Source organism: Phaethon aethereus, assembly GCF_964289735.1.
Source record: "Phaethon aethereus genome assembly, chromosome: 2".
Taxonomy (NCBI): Eukaryota; Metazoa; Chordata; class Aves; order Phaethontiformes; family Phaethontidae; genus Phaethon; species Phaethon aethereus.
Window position 1 is genome coordinate 73,011,849 of NC_138582.1, and position 14,324 is coordinate 73,026,172.

The 14,324-nt window shown below is 45.8% G+C and overlaps 1 protein-coding gene across 1 annotated transcript in view; it reads right to left on the reverse strand.

Moving 5' to 3' along the window:
• Nucleotides 1–14,324, reverse strand: part of LOC309417811 (poly(rC)-binding protein 3-like) — a gene marked incomplete at its 3' end in the record, with an annotated part of 59,050 nt that overhangs the window by 30,951 nt on the left and 13,775 nt on the right. The window contains exons 2-4 of the mRNA XM_082015376.1: nt 14,206–14,229; nt 14,079–14,111; nt 10,890–11,006 (exon numbers count right to left, since the gene is read on the reverse strand). Coding sequence (XP_081871502.1) covers nt 10,890–11,006; nt 14,079–14,111; nt 14,206–14,229 — 174 coding nt within the window. The remainder of the gene's footprint in view (nt 1–10,889; nt 11,007–14,078; nt 14,112–14,205; nt 14,230–14,324) is intronic.

Sequence of the window (14,324 nt, forward strand, 5' to 3'; positions counted from 1 at the left end):
CTGAGCTCTGTACTAAAGTCGTTACTGTATTTTGGCTACTGTCTTGTGGAGACGATTAGCAATTATACTTCTGCCTCTGAAAGGTTTTTTATGGAGGAAATGCAGAGTGGTACCTTTGCTACCCTCTATCATAGCATTTCCTCCTTCATCACAATAATTTTTCAGTATTTTGAACACCCTTGGGTAGTTAAAATACCTCTATTGCTACTTCTGGGGAACATTGTTTCGGTTTTGTCTAAGGTCGGCAAGCAATTTAAGAATATCACCTGGAGATCTGCCCCAAGGCTGGATAGTTATGAATGGCAGGGTGTGTGGAACAGCATGGGCAAATGCCTGGGGCAGTGGGCACCTCCGGTGTTTTGGAACTTCACTCCCGAACAAGTGCAGAATCCTGATAAACTAGCAGAATATTTGGAAGAAGTATGCTGTTGGCCTGGCAGCTCCAAGGAGACACAAATCATTGCAATGTGCTGGGGCCTGGCCCATGCTACTGAGCTCTGTTTAACACTATACAAAGGGGAGAGAGGCTCTCTGGGTCTGATGGCAATGTGACGGGCACCGTGACTACTCCAACCCCTGTGGCAGGCACTGTGACTACTCCAACCCCTGCAACAGGCACTGTAGCTACTCAGACTGTTGCAGCTGAACCAGAGAACCAGCCCATCCCGGTATCAGTTGCCCCTGTACAAAAGAAGAAATCTTGGAAGCGGAAGTCAGCTCGTTTAGCAAGGGAGGAGGAAGATTCTGCTAAGAAGGAGCCAGAGGAAGCGAGTGAGGAGGCAGAGTGCTCTGAAGCAGGGCCATCACAAGTTCGGAAGAGGGAAGAGAGCGAGTCATCACTTGAAGAGGAGGAAGAGGAAGAACTCATAAAAGAGACGGTAACTACCCGATCTCTATCCCTGAGTGAATTGCGAGATATGAGAAAGGATTTCAGCCATCGTCCAGGTGAGCACATTGTCACCTGGCTGCTCCAATGCTGGGATAATGGGGCCAGTAGCCTGGAATTAGAGGGTAGGGAAGCCAAGCAGCTGGGATCCCTTTCTAGGGAAGGGGGCATTGACAAAGCAATTGGAAAAGGTGCACGAGTCCTCAGCCTCTGGAGACGACTCCTGTCGGGTGTGAAGGAAAGGTATCCCTTCAAGGAAGATGTTCTATGTCACCCAGGCAAGTGGACCACCATGGAGAAAGGTATCCAGTACCTGAGGGAGCTAGCTGTGCTGGAAGTGATTTATGGTGACTTGGACAATGGACAATCATCCAAAGATCCAGATGAAGTCAATTGCACGCAACCTATGTGGCGGGAAGTTTGTACGGAGTGCACCATCATCATATGCCAACTCATTAGCAGTAATGGCCTGGAAAGACGGAGAGAGACCAATGGTGGATGAATTGGCTGGCCAACTCCGGCAATACGAAGAAAGTCTCTCTTCCTCCCTACGGGCCTGCGTCTCTGCTGTAGAGAAACTGTCCCGGGAGTTCCGGCAATTCAAAGAGGACACGCCCTACCCTCCACCCATACGGACCAGTGTCTCAGCCATTAGGAGTAAGCGCTCTTCTGTTCAAGAGAGAGGATATAGAGGATACACACCACGAGCCACCCTGTGGTTTCAATTGCGTGACTACGGAGAGGACATGAGGAAGTGGGATGGAAAACCTACCTCGACCCTAGAGGCATGAGTACGTGAGCTGCAAGGAAAAACAATTACAAAAGGGGGTTCAGGTTCCTCGAGAAAAATCGTCGCTCCACTTTCCAGTGGGCAGCTTCCCAGAAAGAATAGAAGAGCTGATCTCACCTCTGATCCTCTTGAAGGGACTTCTGATTCCTATTTACAAGAAGTGGGTAACGAGTACTATGAGCAGGACTAGAGGGGCCCTGTCTCCAGCCAGGCGGAGGAGAGGGACAACCGAGTTTATTGGACTGTGTGGATTAGATGGCCTGGCACATCAGACCCACAGGAATATAAGGCTTTAGTGGACACCGGTGCACAATGTACCCTGATGCCATCAAGCCATGTAGGGGCAGAACCCATCTGTATTTCTGGAGTGACAGGGGGATCCCAACAGCTGACTGTGCTGGAGGCTGAAGTGAGCCTAACTGGGAGTGAGTGGCAGAAGCACCCCATTGTGACTGGCCCGGAGGCTCCATGCATCCTGGGCTTAGACTACCTCAGGAGAGGGTATTTCAAGGACCCAAAAGGGTACCAGTGGGCTTTTGGTATAGCTGCCTTGGAGACGGAAGAAATTAAACAGCTGTCCACCTTGCCTGGTCTCTCAGAGTACCTTTCTGTGGTGGGGTTGCTCAGGGTCAAAGAACAACAGGTGCCGATCGCTACCACAACAGTGCACCGGCGGCAATATCGCACCAACAGAGACTCCCTGATCCCCATCCATGAGCCGATTCGTCGGCTGGAGAGCCAAGGAGTGATCAGCAAGACTCGCTCACCCTTTAACAGCCCCATATGGCCAGAGCGAAAGTCTAATGGAGAGTGGAGACTGACAGTAGACTATCGTGGCCTGAATGAAGTCACGCCGCCACTGAGCGCTGCCGTGCCGGACATGCTAGAACTTCAATATGAACTGGAGTCAAAGGCAGCCAAGTGGTACGCCACCATTGCTATTGCTAACGCGTTTTTCTCGATCCCTTTGGCGGCAGAGTGCAGGCCACAGTTTGCTTTCACTTGGAGGGGTGTCCAATACACCTGAAATCGACTTCCCCAGGGGTGGAAACACAGCCCTACCATTTGCCATGGGCTGATACAAACTGCACTGGAACAGGGTGAAGCTCCAGAGCATCTGCAATACATTGATGACATCATCGTATGGGGCAACACAGCAGAAGAAGTTTTCGAGAAAGGGAAGAAAATAATTCAAGTCCTTCTAAAAGCTGGTTTTGCTATAAAACAAAGTAAGGTCAAAGGACCTGCACAAGAGATCCAGTTTTTAGGAATAAAATGGGAAGATGGATGTCGACAGATCCCAACGGATGTGATCAACAAAATAACAGCTATGTCTCTACCAACTAGCAAAAAAGAAACACAAGCATTTTTGGGCGTTGTGGGTTTCTGGAGAATGCATATTCCAAATTACAGTCTGATTGTAAGCCCTCTTTATCAAGTGACCCGGAAGAAGAACGATTTTAAATGGGGCCCTGAGCAACGACAAGCCTTCGAACAAATCAAACAGGAGATAGTTCATGCCGTAGCCCTCAGGCCAGTCCAGGCAGGACAAGATGTTAAAAATGTGCTCTACATGGCAGCCGGGGAGAACGGCCCTACCTGGAGTCTCTGGCAGAAGGCACCAGGAGAGACTCGAGGTCGACCTCTAGGGTTTTGGAGTCGAGGATATAGGGGATCTGAGTCCCGCTATACTCCAACTGAAAAGGAGATACTGGCAGCATATGAAGGAGTTCGAGCTGCCTCAGAAGTGGTTGGTACTGAAGCACAGCTCCTCCTGGCACCCCGACTGCTGGTGCTGGGCTGGATGTTCAAAGGGAGGGTCCCCTCTACACATCATGCGACTGATGCTACGTGGAATAAGTGGGTCGCGCTTATTACACAGCGGGCTCGAATAGGAAACCTTAATCGCCCAGGAATCTTGGAAGTGATCATGGACTGGCCAGAAGGCAAAGATTTTGGAATATCACCAGAAGAGGAGGTGGCGCGTGCTGAAGAGGCTCCACCATATAATGAACTGCCAGAGAACGAAAGGCAATATGCCCTGTTTACTGATGGGTCCTGTCATATTGTAGGCAAACATCGAAGATGGAAAGCTGCTGTATGGAGCCCTATACGACGAGTTGCAGAAGTGGCTGAAGGACAAGGTGAATCAAGTCAGTTTGCGGAGGTGAAAGGCATCCAGCTGGCTTTAGATATTACTGAACGAGAAAAATGGCCAGTACTCTATCTTTATACTGACTCATGGATGGTGGCAAATGCTCTATGGCGGTGGCTACAGCAATGGAAGCAGAGCAACTGGCAACGCAGAGGCAAGTCCATCTGGGCTGCTGAATTGTGGCAAGATATTGCTGCCCGACTAGAGAATCTTGTCATAAAAGTACGCCATGTAGATGCTCACGTACCCAAGAGTCGGGCCACCGAAGAACATCAAAACAACCATCAGGTGGATCAGGCTGCTAAGATTGAAGTGGCTCAGGTGGATCTGGACTGGCAACATAAGGGTGAATTATTTATAGCTTGGTGGGCCCATGACACCTCAGGCCATCAGGGAAGAGATGCAACATATAGATGGGCTCGGGATCGAGGGGTGGACCTGACCATGGATGCTATTGCACAGGTTATTCATGAATGTGAGACGTGTGCTGCGATCAAACAAGCCAAGCGGTTAAAGCCCCTCTGGTATGAAGGACGATGGTTGAAATATAAATATAGGGAGGCCTGGCAGATTGACTATATCACACTTCCACAAACTCGCCAAGGCAAGCGCTATGTGCTTATCATGGTGGAAGCAACCACCGGATGGCTGGAAACATACCCTGTGCCCCATGCCACCGCCCGAAACACTATCCTGGGCCTTGAAAAGCAAGTCTTATGGCGACATGGCACCCCCGAAAGAATTGAGTCAGACAATGGGACTCATTTCCGAAACAACCTCATAGACACCTGGGCCAAAGAGCACGGCATTGAGTGGGTGTATCATATCCCCTATCATGCACCAGCTTCCGGAAAAATTGAACGATACAACGGACTGTTAAAGACTACCCTGAGAGCAATGGGTGATGGGACATTCAAACATTGGGATAAACATTTAGCCAAAGCCACCTGGTTAGTCAACACTAGGGGATCTACTAATAGAGCCGGCCCTGCCCAATCAAAACTTCTACGTACTGAAGAAGGGGATAAAGTCCCTGTGGTGCATGTGAGAAACATGCTGGGGAAGACAGTCTGGGTTACTCCTGCATTAGGCAAAGGCAAACCCGTTCGTGGGATTGCCTTTGCCCAGGGACCTGGGTGCACTTGGTGGGTAATGCGGAAGGATGGGGAAGTCCGATGTGTACCTCAAGGAGACTTGATTTTGGGTGAAAACAGTCAATGATTTGAATTGTATTATGTTAATTGTTCAGTATGACATTACTACTATGGCTGCTATCTACCATATCAATGGTATTATAGTAAATCACCCAGACTGATGAAGAATGAGATTCACTGAAACCAAGCAACGTGCAGCAGTGATGGAACCAGAACTGGCTTCAGCAGCTTGCGCCCAACAAATCCCTCGAGACCGACATCTTCGACCTGCAGATCATGGACATGGACCGTGCCAGATGACAATCCAACACCACATACCATCTCCCCTGCCCTGAGAGACTGCTATGATGGATGAAGCCCGGAGTCATGGACTGACTGAACTCCACAGACATTTTAAAGTGATGGCCCATGGACTAAGAAAGTGATATCTGTGTGTATACATTAAAAGACAGGAAGAGTAATAATGAATAATTGGAATGTATTGAAAAGTATAGGACCTGGGCATGACGTAAATGGTATGGAATAAGGGGTGGATACTGTCCTGGTTTCAGCTAGGATAGAGCTGGTTTTCTTCACAGAAGCTAGTGTGAGACTGTGTTTTGGATTTGGGATGAGGAACTGTTGATAATGTGCTGATGTTTTGGGTTGTTGCTGAGCAGTCAAGGACAGCCCAGCTTCTTGTGCTGGCCTGCCAGCAAGCACGCTGGGGGTGCACGGGAAGCTGGGAGGGGACACAGCCGGGACAGCTGACCCAGACTGGCCAAAGAGATATTCCCTACCATCCGATGTCATGTCCAGTACATAAACTGGAGTTGGCCGGGGGGTGGAAATCGCTGCTCAGGGACGGGCTGTTGATCACTGGGTGGTGAGCAATTTCTGTATTGGGCATCACTTGTTCTTGTACATTCCTTTGTTGGTATTATCATTGTTGTTCCCTTCTTTCTTTCTGTCCTATTAAACCGTGTTTATCTCAACCCATGAGGTTTTTCCTAATTCTCTCCCCCATCCCACTGCGGGAGGGGGAGTGAGCGAGCGGCTGCGTGGTGCTTAGTTGCCGGCTGGGGCTAAACCACGACAGAGAGGAACAACAGAAAACGTTTCATACTCATTTAACTCATTTACAACACGAGTTCCAGCAGACAGAACTGATGTGTTTCCCTACATTCTCGCTTGCCAAGACTACCACGTGTTAAAAAAGAGCCTATACTGTGCGATCAGGACCCTAAATTAAAAAAAAAAAAAAGTAGTACTTTGAACAACTCTGTACGCCTTGTTGAACTGGTGCAGGAGCTCAGTGACACCAGCACTGGTTCCTGCAGTATCTCTCCATTTGTGATGGCAGCATTCTTCTGTCCAAGAAATGGCTCAGTGTCACTCTCCTTAGCTTAAAAGAGAAGGAAAAAAATCCCCTTGAACGGAATGAGGCATTGCTGCATGCCACAAGACAGCTATCTAATCATTCCTCTGCCAGCCAGTAACTCACATTTTGTCTAGTGCCTGTGTCAGTGAGAGATTGCAATCCAAAATAAAGTGAGAGGGATAACAGAATTTTGCAGCAGCCATGTATCCAAAATAAAGTGCAAGTGATGCTAATTTTTCAGCTGGAAGATGACATCTCACTATATCATGTTTGTATTAGGTGGAGGCATATGATAGTCCAGATGCAGGTACATAAACTTCTTCAGCCACCCAGCATGACCCTGCTAATGTCTCCCACTTCCATATCATACCTGGCCTGGCCTCAAAGCCTTCACTGCACTTAATGCTTTCAAAAGCACCTCACAAAAATCGGAAGCCGCTCTTTATTTTCTCCTCATCATTTAAAAAGAGCAAAACCTAAACACACAGGCTCAGCAGTGTGGAGTGCATAAAGGAGTTAGTCCAGCTTAAAAAACACAACAAAAGAGAAATGAGCAGAAAAAAATCCCCTCCAGCACTGCAGGCTCCCAAGTAGGGCTGGCTGGAGACTTTCTCACAGAACAGTCGTGTTTCAAACTGGGAGATTCTTATTTCTTTAACCTCTAACTTTCTGTGGCACTGCATCCATTTCCTCGGGGCTCTGGCAGACACTAGAGCTGGACCTTGCATGGCTTTCTGCCTGCTTGTCTGGACTGCTCCTCAGCCAGGACAGGCTAACTGGGAGCCTGGAGGTGGCAGGAAAGCCAGCTCCCAGTGTTGAAGCCTTGCAACACCCCTAGCTCCTGGCATCCCAAGGCAAGCAAACCTGGCAGCTCAGAAATCTACCAAACCTCTGGGGAAAAATGTATCAAAATTCTTCTTTACTGGCTTCTAAATGAAATGTTAAACCTGCCAATTCCCACAGCAAGTACGAGTCTGTGAGGTGGTTCCTCACTTGGTAATGACCACCACAGAATTTACCTTAGTCGTAGCAGGAGGAGTTAGTATTTGTCAAAAGGGCATCATCTCAATTGCTTTTATCGCCTTGCCTTTCTCTCCTCCTTATTCCTAGAGCTGAGCAACTTCTTCATAAATGCTTGCAAACGAACAAGGATTCCACCAAACTTTTCTTATTTATTTGGAGAAAGTCTCACCAGTGAGCTCTGCCTGCTGTTTTTTCCAGCACTTAAACACCACGTGCTTCCAGTGGATTATGCATATTTATACCCGAAACCAGAGCTGCCCCACTCACCAGTGAACTTACAGCTGCATTTCTTGGGTCTCAGCCTCCAGTCTGGACACCATTGCTCTAAAAAGAACTCTCTTGAAACCCCAGTGGTCTGCCTGGGTTAGTGCCATTTTTTAATAACTCTCTTTTTCCTCTGCAGTGTATACTTTAGTTGTTTATGTAGTTACCTACCTAGCTTGTAAATTCATCATCAGGCTGCTAGAAAATCAACTTTTATTAGGAAGGTTGTCAAAGCAGAGTGAGATAAGGCTGCAGAGCAACTACACATAGAACACTCCTCCAGATCTTTCTTTTTTTCTATCTGACACATTTTGAGATTTTTGCTAGCACTTAGAAAAACATTCCAGGGCTCCCGTGTCTTCCTACACCTGCTTATCCCCAGCTGTACAGCTGTAGGGTTGAAATTAAGGGTTCAAGGGCTTCATGTCAAAATGCTTCATGTGGGCATGCATAACAAAATCCCTCAATCCATCAGTCGTCTCACACATGCACCTTTTCTGTTCTGTTTGAAGGTAGCTGCAATAACCAGAGCTGGGCCAGGCATTATCTGCTCTGGGATTTTCAATTTTCTAAATGGCTGAAGAAATCTCCAATGAAAAGATACACCTGAAAAATAACATTTGGTAGCTAGCTCATTTGTAATTTCTGAAACAGCGCTTAATTTTGCCTCCAAAGTGTTACAGTTACCTCATTTTATTGACAGGAATAATTACAGGAAACCTAACCGATTATATGAGACATTTCTCTTTACCACTGTTCTATTAAATATACCAGAAGCCAGTTATATTAAAATTAAGTACAGATGTTTCAGAATGTACCTTATCTGCAGGGAGTGCCAATAACCCTTTGCTAATATCCACATGAAGAGTCCAGATTATCCCCTAAAATCTACAAGGGTCCAGATGCATAAAATCCAGTCAGACGCCTGAATTTCAGATTTCTTTGCCTATTGCTAGCTACAGCACTTTCAAAGACAACGTGGTGCTGGGTGGTGGGGTGGGGATCTGATGTTGAGCAGTGTTTGGTATTTTCATGAGAAATACAGCGCTATTTTCACTGGGTACTTGCTTTGGTGGGAACTGGCAGGGATTATCTCTGTTAATGATTCCCTCAACATTTTTCAGGAGAAGGCCTTAAGCAGAGCATGTTTTTTGTGTAGAGAGCAGAGAGACTGCTCTCTCCAAGGTCCCTCTGGATTGGAGGGTATGGTACCATACACAAAGCTGCCTCTTAAGCTAGAAGAAACAGGGACCGGTACAAGATGGGTAGGAGTTAAAGCTGAGAAGAAGATGACAACAGGTCATTTTAGAATTGGGCTGGAGAGAATTACTTGTGTTGTTCTCCAGGATTCAACCTCAAAATCATTATTATCTCATTAATAACTGGTAAAGAAAAAAAATCAGCATTCTTATAAAATATACCATGCCACAAAACCAGGGTACTTTCTCAATATGTTGAAAGATTGCAACACACAAAGTAAGATCTGAAATCCCATGAAGGATTGGAGAAATATAAATGGGATGAACATTTGTAGTATGAAAAAAAGGGTCATTTTGTCTGGGGGCTGACAGGAATGTCTGCTGAGACCAAAGAGGTTCCCACTGAAAACACCTGAGCAGGAGCTGGGGATACCCACCAGGCACGGCATGATTGTGTGCAAAGCATTACGCTTTGGAGGTGAGGCATTTCCAGCAGCGGTAGGGATATATTAGCGTGGTAGCCAAGACAGAGGACTGGTAGCACAATTAAATATGTCATTTGCAATGTGTCCGCAATTAACACATGCATTTAACACAAACTGTAACTGGGAAAAGATAGAAAGGGACTACTAGAGCCATGAGAGGGATGGGGAATGCATCCCCTGAAAGACTGAGCTTGGCTCACTTACACTGGCAAAAGCAAAGAGTGTGAGGGGCTATAACGGGTTTCTAAAAAACATGTCTATGAGGGGAATCCTCAGGGATGGGAAGGTGAGAATTATTTAAACTAATAGCCAGTGCTGGCACAGGAACAAAGCTGTATAAACTGCTCATAAATAAATGTAGGTGAGAAGTGAAGAGGTGTCTAATTATCAAAGAACTGAGGCTGTGGATCCAATATCAGGAAAAAGTAGGAAAAAAATCTAACTAGTTTTTGATCATTCTGTGAAGGAGGTTGCCAGACATATTGCTTATGCTAGAAGACAACTGCCTCTGATGACCCACAAGCTCTCTTCTGGTCCTGTTACTCTAAATGTGAACAATAACCACGTATAAATAAAGGCACATGCTCATGTTTCCCATCGATGCCAGCATTTCCCAGTACTATGGGGGGATGTGAAAACTAACCTCACTGATTTGGAGAAATAAGCACTCACAAGAAAGGGATCCAAATCCCCTTAGTTTAATTACTGAGGCAGAGACACAGCCTTTTTCTCCTGCTGCAGGTGATTCAGTCCACCTATCTTCAGGCTCTCCTTTAGCAGAAGGTAAACTGCCTTCTGCAGGGGCTTCTGTTTTTCCACAGAGGACAGGAGAGATGCCTGGACTGGACATCCAATTTTTGAAAGTCGAAGGAGTTAAATCCTCTCCTGAGTCACCAGGGTTCATGTTCTGTAGCCTGCTGCCTTTTCTGTGAGGTTTCTTGTTAAAGTGGTGACCATATCTAATCATAGTTGGTCCATGAAACTTGAAGAGATCTCAGCACTCCAGGTATGTATCTGCACAGAACTGTAATTCTACAGTAAATTGAGTGCTCTCTTGCCTCACTTACTTTAGTGCCTTTATTTTAACTAATTTTGAAAGCCAAGCTTTAAATGTGGTAACTGGTAATCATATAGTTTGGTTTTAAAATAAAGATTTTCCCGTTGAATGAATTATATATTTATTCTGACAGATATAAAATCTACATCAATACCAAATAGAATAATATAAAAACAGAGCCAAAAGTTAGGCAATTATTCTTTTCAAATCAAACCCACAATGGGACCAGAAATTTTCCAAGACATTTTTCCTACCATTAGTGCACATTACTAGAAGCAATTGCTTTTCCCTGAAGCCTCCAAAAAGCAAAAGAAACGATCAAACAGCTCGTAAATTGACCCATTATTTTTCTTCAGCATTACTGCCAAAAGCATTTATAAAGATATAACCACTTACATTGCTATTAAATAGAACATTAAACAAATCATATTTAACATTAAAGTAAACATGAGAAAATTCAAACAGGGTTTGTATTTCAGCTTGAAGAGAGAAAAAAAACATATTCTATTTGCTTACCTCTTCAAATTTTAGTGCAATCATAGAAAAAGCTTTAAAAATTGCATCTGTTGGGCCTGTTATTGTCACAATTCTCTCTGGACAGGAGCCTTCTGAAATATTGATTCGAGCACCACTCTGTCAAAAAGAACAAATATTTCTCAAATTTATACTTCCCAGGGAGCAAACTAAGTAGGATTAGGGATATAGTTTGGGAAGGAATATCTTGAGGCATCTAATTCCCACCCCTACAACTGCAGCCCCAACATCATATAATCTCAGTATAAACTGATCACACTCCAAACACTCATGTAGCTGCGGGAAGCCGGATTCTGTCTGGATAAACACTTCTGCAGCCTTCATTGCAGTATGCAAACAGCTCCTCCGTAACCCAAAGTTGCAAATAATTGCATAATCAGGTCTCTTCCCTTCCCTCTTGCAGGGTTAACCTTAAGTAAGACCGGAGCTGCAGAACTTCAGACACGGTGGTTGTCTCCAGGGAGCATCGACATCTCCCAGGAAAGATGCACCTCTCTGCCCCAGGGAGCCAAAGGCAGGGCTGGATCTGTCTGGCCGGGGCATTGCTTTGCACTGTGGAGAAGGTGCCTTGCAGACGTGTCTCATGTGAAGGCAGGCAATTATGCACTGAACAACACTTTAAAGGAGTAGTGGTAGGACAGGCAATGGCAAGGGTGTTACCTCCTTAAGGCAAGGAGCCTGCTGGAAGGAGTTAGAAAACCCTAAGTCTTGGAGACAAGTTAGCATGACTGAATATGACTTAGTCCCCTTTACGTCACTGTGGCAGTCCAGAGGAAACCCCTAAACTAGATGTAAATATACTTAAGAAGATCTTGGTGCAGGTAACAATCAAAGCCATTCCGGTAAGACCCACCCTACGCTTTCCCTGAGGTTTCAGGCATGGAAATGTGTTCATGTGGCCTAACAAGTTACTGGAGCCTCAACTCATCCACAGGCACTGACCTTCTCGAGGATCTGGGCCTGAAGCAAACGTGAGACAGTCTGGGTTAACTTGGCCCTTTGCCTTCAGCGCTACCACAAACCAGCTGATGTGCTGCCTGTCTGAGCCGTTCTTCACTTGCAAGATATCCTACTTCCCCGTATGGCAGCAACCAAGTACAAGAAGAAAAAAACCCCACAACACTACTGATAGGAACATCTTGCTGCCACAGACTCAGCAGGCAGCCATACTCAGCATCCACAGGTAAGAAAGGGCAGCAGGCACTTCCGACAGGTCACCCTGAGTGGGACTTGCCCTCATCAACCACCGGCATTGGATCAGGGCCCGGGGCTCGTTCATGCTGGTGGCAATATCCAGCTGCTGCCACCCCACGTGGACCTGGGGCCATGGGGCTCAGCCTGGAAGGACGCACGCCAGGAGCCATGCCGGGCAGGGCTGCCCACGGCAGGCCTGCCTGTCCCACACCAAAGCATGGCTCTTCCTTTGAAACTGGAGCCACGGGAGCTTGTGTGAGAGACGTGTGAAAGATCGCTCCACCGTGGATCGGCAGCGGCCAAAATTCAGAGAGGTTACTCCTCTGACAGATGACCGATCAAAGCAGAGCTACAGCGATTTAAATCCAGTATTTGTGTAGGAAGTTAACAACCACAGGGCATGGAGCTGAGGTCTTTGTACTTTTCTTCAGGTCTGAGTTGTCTCTGACACTTCCCTGATGACAGAGCAAGACAAGAGTTGCATTTTGTTCCATAAAGAAGGCATGCAACTTGCCACATCTGTCACGAAGTCAAAATAAAGTTGCGTTTTGCTTTTAAAGAAGTACTGAAGTCCTGTGCTGATATAAAAATGTATAGAATTCCTTTATTTAAAAAAAAAACGCAAACAAACAAATAAAGCCTCCTGTGACCACATGTAGATGACAGCAGTTTTTCAGGAGTGGAAGAAGAACATTCCATAAGCACGGATCATAACCCTCGCTAAGATGTTTAACTCAGAATTAAACACTCTGCAATGATGGCTTCCCTTTTCTGCATGCAATTTATATCCAAAGATATCTGCCTGTGATCACAATTAATAATTAAAATGCAATGTGTTTAATCAACTGGCAGGATTACCTAGTATGCTGGAAACAGTTCTCTTTCTTGTATTTTTTTTTAAGTCTTAGCGAATGTACTTATCTATGAAAACATGGGTGAAAGCTCTTATCATCAAAAAAGGAGCTCTGAACTCAGTCAGCCTGACAATGAACTCCCTATTCTGTATATTTAAACATGTATCTCAGCAATTTTCTTTACCACAAATACTTTGAGATTTCCCTGTCCCAGACCTTCTATCGGTGTATAAAACAAGAAAGCAGCTGACATCGTAATGTACTGCAGATTTACCAGAATCAAACTGACTTTACTTGAGGCATCCTCTATGTACTTTGCACTCCTGAAGTTTTAAACAGTAGGATTTGTTTTTTGGCTTATGCTTTTAGCGCTTGCTTTACAAGAAGGAAAATTACATGGATCTCTAGGTACGATGTGATGCCTTGCAGAAGTGTGGGTCTGTAACCTCTGCCTGGCCACAATCCCCCGAAGACAGTGCAGCTTGCTCTGCAGCAGGGAAAGCAGCCTGCAGACACTGGGGAGACTGAGGTTTATGCAGTGCCATGTTTTAATTAGCCTTTTTGTGTTTACAGCCTTTTCAAAGGATGTGAATGGCGGGTGTGCAGGTCTCCCCTGTTCACATCCTACTCACAGCTGCAAAACACTGAAAAGTTAAGGCTTTGCCAAGACATGGCAGGGGGATACTTTGGCTTATGCAAGTCTGGCTCCAGCTCTGCTGAAGCTTCTGTCTACCCTCAAACTTTGTGCAGCATCCATCTAATGCTTGGTTTCAGATTTTGGAAGCTCTCTACCAGGAGGCCAAGCCACGTGCAGGACCAGTGTTGGTATGCTGAAGAAAGATAGAAAGGTTTTGATGCACAGAATCACGCTGGCTAAGCTGCTCCTGAGATAAGGCTACAGCAGGCGTATTGCTATGGGACTGTAAGACTCCAGACTGCTGTGGCGATAAGGAGGTTACGTTAACAACGTTTAATTTAGGCCAGTACATTTATACACCACCCCTTGCAAAAAACGGTGATGTTAAATTAGCTGCCCACTTGATGGCAGTATCGGTCTGTACACGCTGAGTTTCCCTGGTCTCTGAGCTGGAAAGGCAAATAAAGACATCAAGGCTTGTCTTACCTCCTCCCTCATCTTCTTAACTGTCTCACCTTTCTGTTAAAGAAATAGAAAAAAAGTTAGCCTGGGCTGATGAAGTGAACTGATATACAATATTTTGACATGAAAATAGAGAAAGTAATTTCCTGACCTTTCCGATAATGCTTCCAACCTCCTGAAACAGAAGAAAAAAGACACCGTGAATGATACGATTCACTACAGAAGAGCATTCGCTCTGCTCCTAAGCCATTTCACTATCCCTTATTTCAA